General features: G+C 37.5%; 2 protein-coding genes across 2 annotated transcripts; both read left to right on the forward strand.

The window, feature by feature from the left end:
* Positions 1-275: 275 nt before the first annotated feature.
* LOC105050842 (metal tolerance protein C4) lies at positions 276-9500 on the forward strand. Its single transcript, XM_073261843.1, is given in 14 exon segments — positions 276-867; positions 986-1037; positions 1627-1759; positions 1920-1975; positions 2256-2370; positions 2504-2561; positions 2649-2767; positions 3002-3121; positions 5066-5167; positions 5244-5316; positions 6649-6716; positions 9037-9055; positions 9058-9096; positions 9176-9500. Coding segments are annotated over 14 exon segments (1641 nt in total). The 5' UTR covers positions 276-305; the 3' UTR covers positions 9301-9500.
* Positions 9501-10911: 1411 nt separating this feature from the next.
* Positions 10912-11515, forward strand: LOC109506151 (uncharacterized). The gene has a single exon (XM_019852199.3). It carries the CDS (start codon positions 10975-10977, stop codon positions 11176-11178), a length of 204 nt encoding a protein of 67 aa, XP_019707758.1. The 5' UTR covers positions 10912-10974; the 3' UTR covers positions 11179-11515.
* The last annotated feature ends 3774 nt before the right edge of the window (positions 11516-15289 follow it).

Genomic DNA, 15289 nt, shown 5'->3' on the forward strand with positions numbered 1-15289 from the left:
AAAAATAAAAAAATGATGTCCAAAATTATACTATCGGATTCAGGGTCGGCACTTGCGATCCACAGAAACAAGTATCAACTAAATCAATTGACTTATAAAATCAGGATCTAAAAAATTAAACAAAATTTTTAATTTTTTTAAAATTAATTTTTAATTGATTGCAGTATAAAAATCCCCTTTATAAAGTATCCAATTTTTTTTTTTTGCATGTCATGGTTCTAGTCAATTTCTATCATGTAAACTTGTCCAATGCGCTAATTTTCACAGCAGGCACACTTTGATACTATGAATACAATTGATGATACATGATTATTAGACGGGGCCGAGGGCAGCAGGCAACTGCCGAACGGCATGTTCCCCTGGCTAAAAATCTCGTCACTTGTTTATTAAAAAAATGGATCTCTTCAGTCTTCATTTCTTTCCCTCTTCACATTTCCCCCAGAGCTCTCTCTACCCCATCACCCTTCCGCTCGCTCCCTTCTGTTCGGGACTTTGATGGAAGCTGTGCTGCGACGGCAGCGGCAGCGGCGGCGATTCCTTTGATGCGTACATCTCGCTGGGTAGCGCGCCGCCTTCGCGACTCCCTCCTCCTTTCTTCCCGACGATCGCCCTTTCCTCCCTCCGCCGCCTCCGAGTCCATCCTCGCGCCCTTCGCCTTCTCTTCTCCCTTTCTCCACCCACCCTCTGGACGAGAGGACAAAGCTCCGCCTTGTGGGTTTCTGCTCTTCACCTCCGCCGCCGGCGCTCGCTTCTTTAGGGCTCTCGATTCATCACTTGTCCTTTCGAAAGCTTGTTCTAGGGATTTTTCCTCTTCGGCGAGACCTTCTGGGATCGGTTCTTCTGCTGCTCTACTTTCATTCGTTCGCAGTTGGGTTCTCCTCGTCCCACCTCTTACCATCAAAATCTCTCTCTCTCTCTTTCTCTCAAACATAGGTATTCTTTGCTTGTGTGTTTCTTTAATCTAATTAAATTTTGGGCTTTGCAGCTTATTCTCTTAGAGTTGCAAAGGTTAAAAGGACCGAATTTGATGACACCAGGTAATGCCATAATTTGCATTTCTTTTTTATTTTTTTATCGGCATGCTTTCCAGGCAAAATTATTTTTGTGGAGTTCCTCAAAAAGGGATTAGCAGTGCGGAAATAGTTGTTGCCTTTCGACCGTGAGTAATGTTTTAGTCATCAACTCCAACTGATGATTGCAACACTTCAGAAAGAGGCACTTGCCTCCCCAAGTTCTTCCTTCTGACACACCATTAGCGATGTCTATCATTCTTTCATATAGATTTTACAATAAACTGGACATAAGCTTGCTAGATATGGCCATTAAAAAGACCATGTCTACTTCACATATAACTAAAGGAGAATGGGATGGAAGTAGCGCACAATTTTGGTGTTATAATGTTTTGCCCAAATTACTTTTGTCTATCATAATTTCGCAAACTCAGATAAGAAATGAGACCATAAAATGTTCTGAGTGATAAGATACATCTGCTCGCGACTTTTCAATCTCATAGCTTCCAGTTCATAATATCTTCTTTATATGGATTCATGGATTGCAGCACCTGTATATCATGCATTAGGGCATCTCCTGTTAGTTGGCTAACTTGAAATGGGATGCTTATTTCAGCCAACGAGCGGTTACAACTGCATTATGGTGCAACTTTCTGGTCTTCTCACTCAAGTTTGGGGTGTGGCTCGCAACTTCCAGCCATGTTATGTTGGCTGAAGTGGTGCACTCAGTTGCAGATTTTGCAAACCAAGTATTTTTCGCTTTTCAGGCACTCTCTTTCTTGTTTAGCTGTCATTTGATTGCTTGCAACTGTTTTCTATGCATGCATCCAAATTATCTCCACAAACCTTGCTTCTAACTTATGCTTTTGAGAATTCAGGTCAAGGAACTGACTCCTGTTGATATTATAGGTTCTTCTTGCTTATGGATTGAATAGCTCCATGCGTGCTCCAGATGCTCTGCACCCGTAGGTTTACCCCCTTTTCATTGTATACGAAGTAACATTCTTTTCTTTTATTTTTTTGCCAGCCACTTGATTACCCCTCAATCAAAATCTGCCTTATTGCATTGCCAACACTGAAAAGCAATGAAAGGCCTCAGTTTTCATTTTCCTGGTCATGTTTTGGATCCAGTGATTAAGAACGAAATTTTAGACTAACCAAGCTAACGAATAGGGATTTTCATCATTAAATTGTTGGAGCTGTTGATTTTTTTTTTTGATAATAATCTTGTCTGTTCTTCTGCAGTTATGGTTATTCAAAGGAAAGATTTGTCTGGTCTTTGATATCTGCTGTTGGCATCTTTTGCCTGGGCTCTGGTGCAACGATTGTGCATGGATTTCAGAATCTATGGAGCTCTCATGTATATCATGTCTGCCTGGCTTAGATAATTGCGTCTGATTAAAGTCATTCATGATTTTCTTATTTTCATTTACATTGCTCTGTCAAAATTTTAAATATCTCTGGTCATTTATGAGCATTGATTTCTTGAACAGCCTCCGGAAAATATTTATTATGCTGCTTTAGTTATTGGCGGATCGTTCCTGATTGAAGGTATGCCTCAGTGCATTGAAAATTGTGTTCTTTGGTTATTTGTGTTCATCGGTTTGGTCGAATAATATAAGTTGATGACTTTCCCAGGTGCTTCTCTGCTTGTTGCCATAAATGCTGTCAAGAAAGGCGCAGCTGCAGAAGAAATGAAGGTGTGGGACTATGTTTGGCGTGGGCATGATCCAACATCAGTTGCTGTTATGACAGAGGTTAGTCTATGCTGCAAATAGCTGTAATATATGTACAATTTTCAAGTATACATATTTTCCATGAAAATGCTAGTTACTGCAGCCATTGTTTGCTCGCAATTTGGCAACTTAGCATCATTCATATATGGCTAAGTTATTTAATGTCCGTTTATTATGTGTTCTATATGCGTTTGGCCATGATATGATCATGCCGCAGTTCATCTTCTGGTCTTTCAACTAGTCCTTGTTATGCAGGATGGTGCTGCTGTTACAGGTCTTGCTATTGCCGCAGCTTCATTGGTGGCTGTTAATACAACAGGAAATGCAATTTATGACCCAATCGGTTCCATGATAGTTGGTAGTTTACTTGGAATGGTATGCTATTTTTCTTAGCCTCAATTTTGAATCTTGATTATTATTTTTAGAGTAATTAATATTATTGGTGAATGCTAGCAATTGACAACTATTTATGAACAAATGCCTTTTTGGTCTATTTGGATTGATTATATGATACCTGTTTATATTACATTTCCAACATCATATTTGTTGGTTGATAAAGGCAACATTTGAGATGGATAGTATATAGGGACAAAATCTTATTGTTAAGGTAATTGTTTGAAGCATATAAAAAAATTATATAATGACCAGAGAAGTTAAGCAATATGGCAAAATTCATCCTTTTCTCCTAGTGGATAGGCTTCGTTATTCCTAGCTCGTAGGAGCTGGTTGTACCTTGTTGATATGCTTCGATAGTGTGCTAATAGAGTTTAAGGTTTACATCATTTGATTATGCAACTATGATCTCTTTTGAGCTTGCACCCCTCACCCCCTCCTCCTCCTCTTGATTTGGAGTTTGTACACCAATTTTGGATTTGAGGATAAGCTATAATATAACTTCTAGCTTGTTTCCCTTTGCAATCAATCTATTACAATATGGTGAACCATGGGCTGGTTGTAGGGCAGCTGATTGAGTTATTTTGGGAAGTTAGGGGGTCAAATTCTGGTGCTAGGTGTCATGCTGGTAGACGATGCTTAGGACGTGCAACAACTATTGATGTGCGAACCAATCTGAGAGTACTCAAAACTTTATAAAAGTGTGCTGGGTGATAAACATATAAGAGAAATTGAGAAAATCGGAAAGAAAGGGAGGCTGTAAATCACAAAACTATTTATATAACCTCATAGAGGATTTGGTATAGGAAATCCAATTGTTTAGATGATGCAAAAGCTCCTTTTAGCTCGTACCAACTTAAATGATTCCAGTTAGTTTAGAAAAATTATTACCTCCAGTTCAGCAAACCACAATCTTTGACTGCTTCATAGTCCAAAACTGCATTTGGTGGGACAATACCTTTTTAAATCCTATGAGGAAAAGCGACAGGGTTAAACTTGTAGTACTAGTAAGAAATGGTGATATGGAAAGTCTCATCATTTCTAAACATCTTCACTTATATAATAAGGAAAACCGCAGCTATTACCAAATACCAATGGACTAATAAACTCCACACCCCCCCCCCAACCCCACCGTTTGGCACCTCCACAAAAAAAAAAAAAGAAAAAAAAAGGAGAGGAAAAAAGATAGATGAATTGATGCTTCCAACGAAGGGGATTGAACTTGCTTGACCAAATTATCTTTCTTTATTCACAAATGAGTCAATAGACATGATGGGTACAGGTGGGGCTCTGCAAGATATCCCAAATGCTGAGCTGACACATCTTGTAATGCATAGTTACAATATCACGATGCAGGATTAGTTTGACAAGGTCAAAAACTAATAAGTAATCGAAAGAAAAATGTTAGAGAAGAATGGAGGGACGGAAAAAATAAATTAAGAGTTTGATAAAATTAAGAGTTTGATAAAATATTAGAGAAGAATGGAGGGACGGAAAAAATAAATTAAGAGTTTGATAAAAGGAGATAATATTTGCAAACTTGTGAATAAAATTGAATATAATTTGTCTTGTTTGCTATTTTTATCAAATAAAATACTATTGTAAACTTCACAAGGAATGATTTTGATGGAATAATATGTGAAGTATGAACAATGAACTTTGTGCCTGTTCTTGTATTTTTGTTGCCGTCAATTTTTTTTTTAAATTTTATAAACATTTGAAAATCAGATTGGAATTGTAAGTTTTAATGGAGAAGTTTTGATGAGTGGCATCAAATTAATTGTTATATGGAGGTTTTATGTGCAAATGCTAGTTAAAACAGTAACAAATTTTCATCATTTTTAGCATCTGTTATAGTTATCTTGATATTCCTTTGCAATATATGCCTCAAGGTAGTGCAACTACAATTATGTTTTCCTGTTGCAGGTTGCTATATTTCTCATTCAGAGGAATAGGCATGCTTTAATTGGTAGGGCAATTGATGATCATGACATGGAAAGGGTACTTCAGTTTTTGAAATCCGATCCGGTGAACACAATACCTCAGTAGTTTTAGATATGCCTTACATGTTTGGATTTTGTAATTCTGCATTAATTTGTGACAGGTTGTAGATGCCTTGTATGATTGCAAAAGCGAGGTAATTGGGCCTGGATTTTTTAGATTCAAAGCAGAAATAGGTAATTTTCTCATACTTATAATTATGCATAATACAGAATTATTTTACAACGATAGATTTTAAGTATTTTCCAAGACCAGATTAATATCATTGTATGTCTAAATTCACAATTGAGGTCTCTTCTAGGTAGATACAAGAAACTTGGAGGCGGTGAGTGGTGGGTAATTTCTATAGATTTCTATACATTAAATACTAGTTAATGGTTTGATGTTCGTAGACTGGTTTGGAAATCCTTAATTCAATGGGTTGAAGTGTTTATATGACTTCTTCTAGAGTAAGATCACTGCATCTGAATTCTCACAAGCTTCATGGTTACTAGATGGAAACAGCTCTAACATTTTAAAAGCTTGTACATTATGATGGTAAGCTTGCAGGAGATTTTGGACCTTCACCAACACTCCTGGACGTGCTTGTAGCTTTATACATTCTGCTCTGGCAACTCGGTTACATTTTGGGGTCATGCGGGCCAACGTGCCTATGGAACCTAGTCAGGAATCATTCCTTTTAATATTTGGAGGAGAGAAAACTAGAATGTACAGATGGAGGGACATGAACGAATGTTCTACCAAATGGCGAAACTTAGGCCCCATTTCGCTAGGAATAATTTTGTCTGAGTTAATGGGGCACCAGCAATATCTTGAGTAAAAAATGAAGTAGAAAAAATGTTCCATCTTTTTGGTAGGATATCTCATTTTCTTTTAAATATCTGCAAAAATATGTTTCCGTGATTCTGATTTTTTATCATGATGAGTTAGAACTATTTTTTACTTGTCTTTTGTGATTTGTCCTAGTTCTATTTGATTCCTGATTGTGACTGTCCTATCAGCAAGATCCTTTGTTTTTTTTATATAAGCAAGTAATTGGCCCAATTCATGAATAATTGTGCTATTTATTTTAGAATATTCCATTTTGATTAGGTTCATATACTTTTACCTTCCTCAATTCAAATAAGAAAATGAGGCTTACTTTTTCAAGTTCCTTCTTGGGAGATAAGTGCTCGATTGTTATTTTTTTCATCTACTACTTGTTTATCCAGCAAGGAAGCAGCTTAGGGTTCTTTTTTCCAATAAAATAAATAAATCTGCTTGCGTATAACCCTTTGGGGACATCTTGCGGGGTAGTTTGAATGAGGACCTAATTTATGTTCAATTCCCTTTTTGAAGAGAAGCATTTCCTTTTTTCTGAACTTTCATCCTGTTAGTGGTGCAGTTCGAAACTCCAGCTAGATAAGTTGATGAACCTTTTGCTGACAATACTAGCAATTAGTTTACATCAGTCTTCTTATTTCTTACAACTTGACTGTCAACCTTAGTTGTGATGTTGGTTGTGACAGATTTCAATGGCGTAATGGTGGTGCAAAATTATTTGGAAAGAACTGGACGCGAAGAATGGGCAAAACAGGCATGTTATTATTCTAGATGAATGTTGCTGTATTCTTGTGCTAGTTCTCTGCATAGGTACCTAGTATGCATCGGTTTACTTTCCATCTTTCTTTGAGCTGGTTTCAGTATTTTTTTGCCTCATAAAGTGCAAAAGCCTTGGATAGTACAACTACAGCGAGGCTGACAAAAATAATAGGGTGCCTTTGGTTGTTCTGTGCATGCTGCATGGTTTTAGATCAGTAGAATTTCTACAGGGCAATGCTGAGGTCTTCAGAGTCATATGGAATAGCATGCTGGACTATAATTTCATAGGATGTGTGTGGTGCTGACTATCATGGTTAGGGATATGGAGGAGGCCTTGATGTCATACCAAGATGAAATGGCAAAGAATTAATATATCATAAATCTGTAGCAACAGTATACAAGGAGGTGTGCCAAGGAGAGGGTCATGGAATCCTAGCAAAGAGTCATGAAAGAGGATGAGATAACCTACAATAATCTGAAAATAACTTGTGACTTTTGAAAAAACAATAAGTAAAATGTTTGATAGACTTAGAAGCAGTGAATTGTAAGGAGTTGTGAGGTTAACCTCAAGTAGATGGGATCGCACTTTGCAGCAATTATGATTTCATTTCTGTAAAGCTATGTTCTGTATCTATAAAGATCTGGATTTATTTTCTAGTTATCATGACAATGCCAAACCAATGTGCTCCTGTTGTTTGTATTTGCTCATCGTTGTTCAATGATGCTCAGATTCTGGGGCAACTAATTATAGCTGCAGTGTCTCCTAAATAATGTGTTTAGGTGCTTTTGAATTAGATAACTTAGGTCTTAAAATCAGTACATGAAAACATTTTTTTTGGCACTTATCTTTATCACAACTAACATCTATGTTAATTCAGCAAATCTGAATTTCTTTAAGTTTTTATGATTAGTGACTTGCCCTTTTTTGCTTAGCCATCTCTTTCTGATATATTTCCCATTACTCTCCCTTTCTGATATATTTCCCATTCCTCTTCCTCTGTCTCTGCGCTACATCGTTCCAATTTAATCATACCATAAACCTGAAGCATGGTTTAGGGTTTCACTAGAAACAATATGTTTTGACTGTGACGTAGTTTTGGTTGGATGGCCTTGTTGTAAACATCTAATGGAGAAAATATAGGAACTATCATCAGTTGTGGAGGAAACCTACGTGGATCTTAGTCCAACTGAATGAAGGCTTGTACAAGTCATGTTCAATGGATGGTTGATTTGAGGCATATTCCTTTTAAAATTTTACCTGTTTATATATCAGGCAAGATTGTCTTGCTTTGTGTGTGTGGACGTGTTGTTTTAAAAGAAAACCCTATTAGAGTGGAGCCACAAGCACGAACACCTTGAAAAGGGGGAAAGGTTCAACTCGACATGGCAAGTTCGAATTGGATCTTATGCTAGCTTAACTTTAAGTAAGCAGATGGTAATTTGTTTGATTTTATCAAAATAATCTTGTCAAAATGCATGCTGTTTGGCAAGACAACTCACACCGTTCACATATGAAAATATCTTGTTCTTCTGTTTCAGATATTTTTCAAGAAATGACCACCAAAAGTATTGTTCGCTCACTTCTCTTCTGTTCACGTGCTTTTGATGCTGATCTATTGTTATCTATGTTTTTGAAGTTTATTTATGTTTCTTTTAGAAACCATAATTTTTTGATCTGAAACAAAACCAGATTGGACTGTAGCCCTTGCTGGAATGGGAAGAACCAAGTGCTTTAACCTTATTCTCAGCAGACAGTGAAAATGCATAAGATTTGCAAAACAGACATTTGTCCAGCATTTGATAATTAATATACAGCTACTGGCATTTTTCTCTTCGGCATCTCATTCTTGATCTTGTTGCTTGAATCTAGCTCCTTCACTGTTACTGCCATGAATCCATGAGATGCCAAAACCATTTTTTTTCCCTTTTGTTTCTTCTATTTTCTTGGTAATCTTGTTGTTGAGCATTCAGTTCTGTTAGTACGGTCAGTAAATTGTGTTCTTTTTCCTCATCAAGTCATGAAACTCGCCCGACTGCTTCTACACATAACCCTCTACCAGCATGGAGGGCAAAACCGATCCAGGTGCAGCAATTACCGGCTCTTGCCAGCCAAATTTTTTTTTCTCTGTGATATAATTCTTTCTTGGGTGCATCCTCATTTTATAGATCTTGTAACTGGACACCTGGAATTGCTACAATTTTTGAAGAAGACAAAGTTATCATCTCTTGAGCATTCGTTAGAAAGGATTTCATTTCAGTATATAGATATATTGAGAAAGTTATACTGATTACTAACACTCGCTGATGCTTAACAGTTTCGGGAGGCTGCAAAAAGCGAGATGATTGTGCACTCCTCAAAGTCATGGCTAGTTATGGTATGTGTAACATGGGTATGCTTTACATGCATATCTTACATCTTTCTTAAAATGGACTATAATAATTTGTTTATGGAAGGTGAGGACGTTGTTGAAGCTCTTGGCTATGAGGTGGATCGGCTTGAAACAGAGATTCAGAAGATTGTCCCAGGGATCAGACATGTTGACATTGAAGCACACAATCCGGAAGGGATGTCGATATAATTTCCAATTTGCGCGCCTAATGTAGTCTGACCATTTCCTTTTGATTGATTGTTCGCGAAATTATAAGCTGTGTTCCAGAGGCTTCAGTTTTATTCCTTGGAAGCCATTTCTTGATACATTGGAAGCTGTAAACTGTTTTCAGCAGAGCAGGAAGCTGTGATCATTTATGAAGGAAAATATAATTTCTGGGGTTATGGGAATCATTGCGAAGTGAGTTCAACCATTAAAGTAGCTTGGATTCATGGAGGAAATATATTTACTCCACAACTTTTTACTCGACAAACATGGATGTCTTGCCTCTTTGTTTACAAATTTTTCCTTCAGAATTGTAAGTTGATGTCATTTGTATGTTTTGCTTTTTAAAGGCATGGACTGGAAGGCCAAAACTTTTACTTCGTTGCTGGTACGTGATGCACCTTCCAAATAAAAATGGATTTGTTGTATATTGGCCCCTGCAAATATGGTTTTAAAGGCTGGGTTCTATTCCAGAAAATTTTTAAAAAGATATGGGCTTAGGTTTTTGTTGTCGTCGTCAATGTATCCATACACACGATATTTTTCCTCAAATTGTAAATTCTATAATTGAAGTTTTTCTTTTTTTTTAATTAATACTAATCTACTAATATATTACTTCAACTAATTAATATTTTATTAATGATATTATTAGCAAGTTGTCAGAGGGCGATGGATCATAAAAAAAAAAAAATCGTCTTTAAATTTGTTTCTCAAGGAAGGGTTAGATACATTGTCGTGCCTTCCTCAAGGCGGGTCCTCCAACGGCTGTCGTCGCGGCAGCCGCATGGAACGCACGGTCGGATAAGCCTGGCTGTAGCCGACCCGGATATCGGACGGCCACCAATTCCTAGAACCTTCTGGAAGCTACTGCTATGCGCCGCCACGCGACACTTCGGTATCATAACTCGCGGAATTCTACTTCCGACAAGTTGGAGGCATTCTACTTTGGAAAAAGCGGACGCTTTCTGAAGGGGATGTTTTGAGACTTCCGACGTGGGTGTCTTGGTGAGCTATTGGCCCAACACAGGCTTAAGATAGTTGGCAAGCGTTAAACTGTTATGGCGATTTTTTATTGGTTGATTCAAGATATAAGTAGCAAAACTGTTCTAATGAATAATTTCTCGTTCCCAAGGTTAAACTGTTACCACCCGGTCTGTGAATTGAGGATTCTTATAAGGTTAAGACTGCAGTTTATGACTTACCATCATTATCATGATATGTAGCTTTATAATTATAAAAACTTTATTATGTTTATAACACATACTTAACCATCATGCACTATTTGGCCACTAATATATTAACCAACTATTTTTAAAAGAGAACTGAAAATATAAAAACATAAGTTTTTTTTTTTCCCATGTGAGATAGAGGAGAACTGAAAATGTAAAGACATAAGTTTTTTTTTTTTTCTTCTTCCTTTTGTTTGAGTGATCCACGTCTGAAAGCGTTGTCCTTGGTCCACGTGGTAGTATAATAATTAAAAAAATAGATATTTTCCGGCCACGTGTACCCTAGAATTGTAGAACAGGACAAAACAAGGCGTCCCTGGAACCTTCCCCCGGCCTCAACCCTGTCGATATAAGCCCGAGGGCCGCGTAAGCCCACCGCTACCACTTTAGACTTGCGCCAAAAAGGAGAGAAGAAGAAAGCAGAGGAGGGATGTGCTTGGTGTTCGTGTGCGACGAGGAGGAGAGGGTTTTGGGGAGCCAGCAGGCGCCCGGGAACTGCCCCTATTGCGGTGGGGTGGTGATGGCCACCGACGTCGAGAGCGCGTGGAGGCTCTGCTTCCTTCCCCTCTGCTTCAAGGCCAAGAGGAAGTTCTACTGCACTCTATGTGCTCGCCGTTTGGTCGCCTATCCCTAGAGCTCGAATATTGGAAACTTCAAAGTTAGATTGTTATCAGCAGAAGGAATCACCATCTCTCTTGTGAGCTTAGTGTGCGTGTGTGTATGTGAATACCTTTTGGTTGTTTGTAATTTACGATGGTCATGTTATGATGATTGGTATAGGTGTGAATTTTTACTTTGTTTTTGTTTTTGGTTTTTTTTTTTTCCTCAACTTGTTTGGATAAGAGGAGGGGGAAGCCCAAAGGGGTTTCGATGAGGAGAGGCCGGAAGGGGTTTTCTTATGGTTGGGGTCAGAAACCTCTGTTTCCTTTTGCAATTATATGATGATGAATTAAAGCCCTTCTTTCCTTTTATTTCCTCATCGCAAACAAAAAAAATGTTGTTATGGTTTGATTTGATTTGATTTAGCCAGGGTGTTAAATTTGATATGGTATTTGTAAGTTGTAGCGAGAGAGAGAGGGGGGATAGGATCCTCGTAAGAACGCATGCCGTAGCTATTTTGTTTTCGTGGATTTTTGCTTGAGAAGATTACCTGCTCGAGGAAAGTGGCCCATGGTGATTTCAGATAAGCATGAATTAATCAGAGGAATTTTCAAATAAGAAGTTGTTTGCTTCCTTCCAAGTGTGGCCCCCCACGGTCATGATTTCACGAACAAGATCCTCTATGCGGATAATCCCATACTTCCCCAGGCCCTGCAATCCAACAATATTATAACACATCAGCATCCACGAACGACAGCCCCCTATATATAAAGAGAGAGAGATATCAAAGAAATCATAACATCATCAAGCACCAAACCTCTTCCAAGATCGAGTTATCTGACACAGGAATCCTCTGCTTGTTTAGCTTCCCATATCCCCTCTTGCATATCAGCTTCTCGACATTCTTCAAATTTGGGTACCTAAAAAAATCATAATTTTCCCAAGTTGGAATATTCATAAAACCGATGCCAGCTTCTCACCAATCAGCATATATAAAGAAAGAGGAAGAGAAGAAACATTAGGGGGTTGCAGCACCTGGGACGCGAGCTCCTGGGCTCTGGTGAAGATTAGCTTGCGGTTGTCGCGGCCCTTCTTCTTCTTCTTCTTGGCCTCGAGCGCTGTCTTCTTGGCCAACGCGCACTCCTCCTCCCGGATCACCGCCTTCGTCTCTCCCTCCGCCATCTGTCTCTTCGTCCCTCCGCGGGGAAAGGGTAAAAGGAAAAAGCGTAGACGAGCGAACCAACCGTAGAGTCGAAGTGGAAGCAAAACGCTCGATCCCTATGGATTGGAAATGGCGACGGGGGCTGGCAGTTGGCCGGAGGGACGCCGAGGTCCGACGTTTTCAAGGGTTTCCAACTGGGAGCGAAGGATCTAACACATCCAACAGGATCTGGACCGTAGAAGCACTTTAGTTGTTTGCGGTGTTCGCAGGAACGCAGATAAGCTAACGTCTTCCGTGGCTTCTGTGGTTCCGGCGGCCGTCCTGATCAAGCAATACTCGCGCGGGAACAGCACGCGCTATCCCATGACCGCATCGTCATCAACGGGTTCGGGTTGTATTAAGCCAGTATTTCGGGTCGGGCCGACATAACCTCTGCTTGGATCCGGCCCGTTAGCGTGCTTAGATTTTTGGCATTTCCGAGGTAAAAACGGAAGACGTAAATAATAAAAAATAGACCCCTTGAGGATAACGAATCAATCTACATTCTAAGTTGGACCACATATCCGCTGCCCAACCTTCCAAGGAAGATCTTTATTCCAAACTATCTACACCAATTAGGCAATCACGATGGATGGAACAGAGTTCTTCTTGTCCTCCGTCCTTATATTTTTCAGGATTATAATCATCTTGACTTGTCTAAAGCTATATTCCTCCCAAATGCGCCAAGAATCCACCAACTTGACACTTTGAATGCGCTGGGTTGTACGGGATCTAGACGTTTAAGAATTAATTCATGGCTTATAGCAATGTTGATTATAATATTATAACACTGAAGGTGATACATTTTCAATATATTTCATTATGCAACGGAAAATAATTTTGTTTGAGATAAATTTAAATAAAAACTGCTGTTAAAACCATTGTAACAGCCAATCCCACCTGGAAAGGGGGCTACCATGGGACTATTGTCAAGGTGGTTGTAATTTCTTACGGTGGTTTATGATATTCCAAATTTCTCTGGTCCATTTGGTTGATGATAATATCTAAAAATTATTTATTAAAAAAAATAATTACGAAAAAATAATTTTTATTATAAAAAATAATTATTCAAAAAAATAACACTAGAAAAATATTACTATGTTTGATTAGAAGTAAATCTATATAAAAATATAACTAAATTTATAAATATATCTTTTGATATAAAATAATTTTTTAATATTAAAATAGTATTGTCATCTTCGATTAATATTTATATAATGACTATAATCATATAGCTTTTTATATAACGTCTTCTCTATTTTAATTTTTTATAAAATTTTTTATTGAATAAATTTGAAAAAACATCGAAACAAATTTATTGATTATATATGCAGGTTTTATTGAGAATATTTTTGTCGAGCATGGATTACTATCATTCAGAAATTTATTAAATATCAATCTTCTATAATATTTATTTTATCTTTTTTTTTTGAAAAATAAATATGAATCTATCAATTTATTTATCATTTTTTTTTATTTTTTATATCAAATATAATAATTTAATATAAAATTTATTTTTTTATATAAAATTATCTCCAACCAAACAGATTCTAAAAAATTGGCTCACTTGCCCAGCCCCAGCAGCGTATCACTGAACCATATGTATCCCTGCCACTAAGAACATTCTTACCCCTGATCACTTTATTAGGAATCCATGCCTACCTGGGACCCAAAACTGCTCCATATCACACGGACTCATTGGAAGACGTAGCTTTAGTACATGCGGTTGGGGTTGCATGTTTGGGGTGAACGAAGGATTTGCCTTGTTTAGGATAGATCAACCATTGGATCACCCACTTCACAGCTCTCAAAGTTCTCTAAACTCTTTCAGATTGTTTGATTTGGTGCCCACTCAAATTAACATCCTCTAAGGGGTTTTCACCCTAGTATGCATGTCCAAATGCTTGTAATCAGATAGATGAAGTTCAAGGTTTTTCTATGGTGCTCCAAAGGGTAAAATCATCTTTTAACAAAATCATCTTCTAACAAATATCTTTGATTGATCCAATATGGATGGTCAAGATTAATCTATTAGTAATTGTCTATAGCTAGCCATGTGGTTTGTGCAGTAATTTCTAAAATTTGTAATTATTTTCATGTTGAGATGAACGATGGAGGACCATAAATATGTCAAAGATTAGGAGTTCTTTTTGAACATCTCCCTTTTCAATCCAATTGCTAGACCCTTGCCATAGAATTTGGAGGACGAGTGGTGTGTTGAAGATGGAGGAGAAGGATGGGTGCGGCCAAGTTGAACAAGGCCGAACAACAAGCGACAGCAGGAAGGCGGGTGGCAGGGAGAGAATCTTTTAGAAAAAAGATGAAAAAGGAGCAATCGATTTCTTAACCTACTAAAAAAAATTATCTTAACTCCTTTTACTAATGGATGATTAGGATTTTTTCCATCTTTCTTATGAAAAATAATAAAAAAACATCATAGAAAAAATTAGAAAGTTTATCTTTCTATTAATAGCAGAGCAATATGTATTCGTATTTAAGCATATCTGATATATCTACAATTATAGCATAGAGAACCCAATAAACAAATACATAAGCAAAATGAAGGAATTGAGAGCTTGATATTTTCTTTCCTAATGAAAAATTTGGTTTGCTTTACATCATCCAACCCAAATGTTATTGAGGTTAGGTATAGATTGGTCTCATCTCGCTCGAACAATTTGTTAGGTTCAACCGTGTTTCAGGAGTCAAACTTGGGATAACTCATTTAAGTTACAATCCTATTCAAAATCTTCTTGTTCTTAATTAGTAAGACAAATTACAAGAACATCTCCTCAATTTTAGTCTAATTTTGCTTACACCTTCTCGACTTTAAAAAATATCAAACTAATCCTTTAAGTTTTCGAGATATTCTAATATGGTTCTATTGTTTATCTCCGCTAACAGTATGATATCATATGACCATCACATGATATCATTATTGTAT

The sequence above is a fragment of the Elaeis guineensis genome, chromosome 8 (genome assembly GCF_000442705.2).
Source record: "Elaeis guineensis isolate ETL-2024a chromosome 8, EG11, whole genome shotgun sequence".
NCBI classification, from domain to species: Eukaryota; Viridiplantae; Streptophyta; class Magnoliopsida; order Arecales; family Arecaceae; genus Elaeis; species Elaeis guineensis.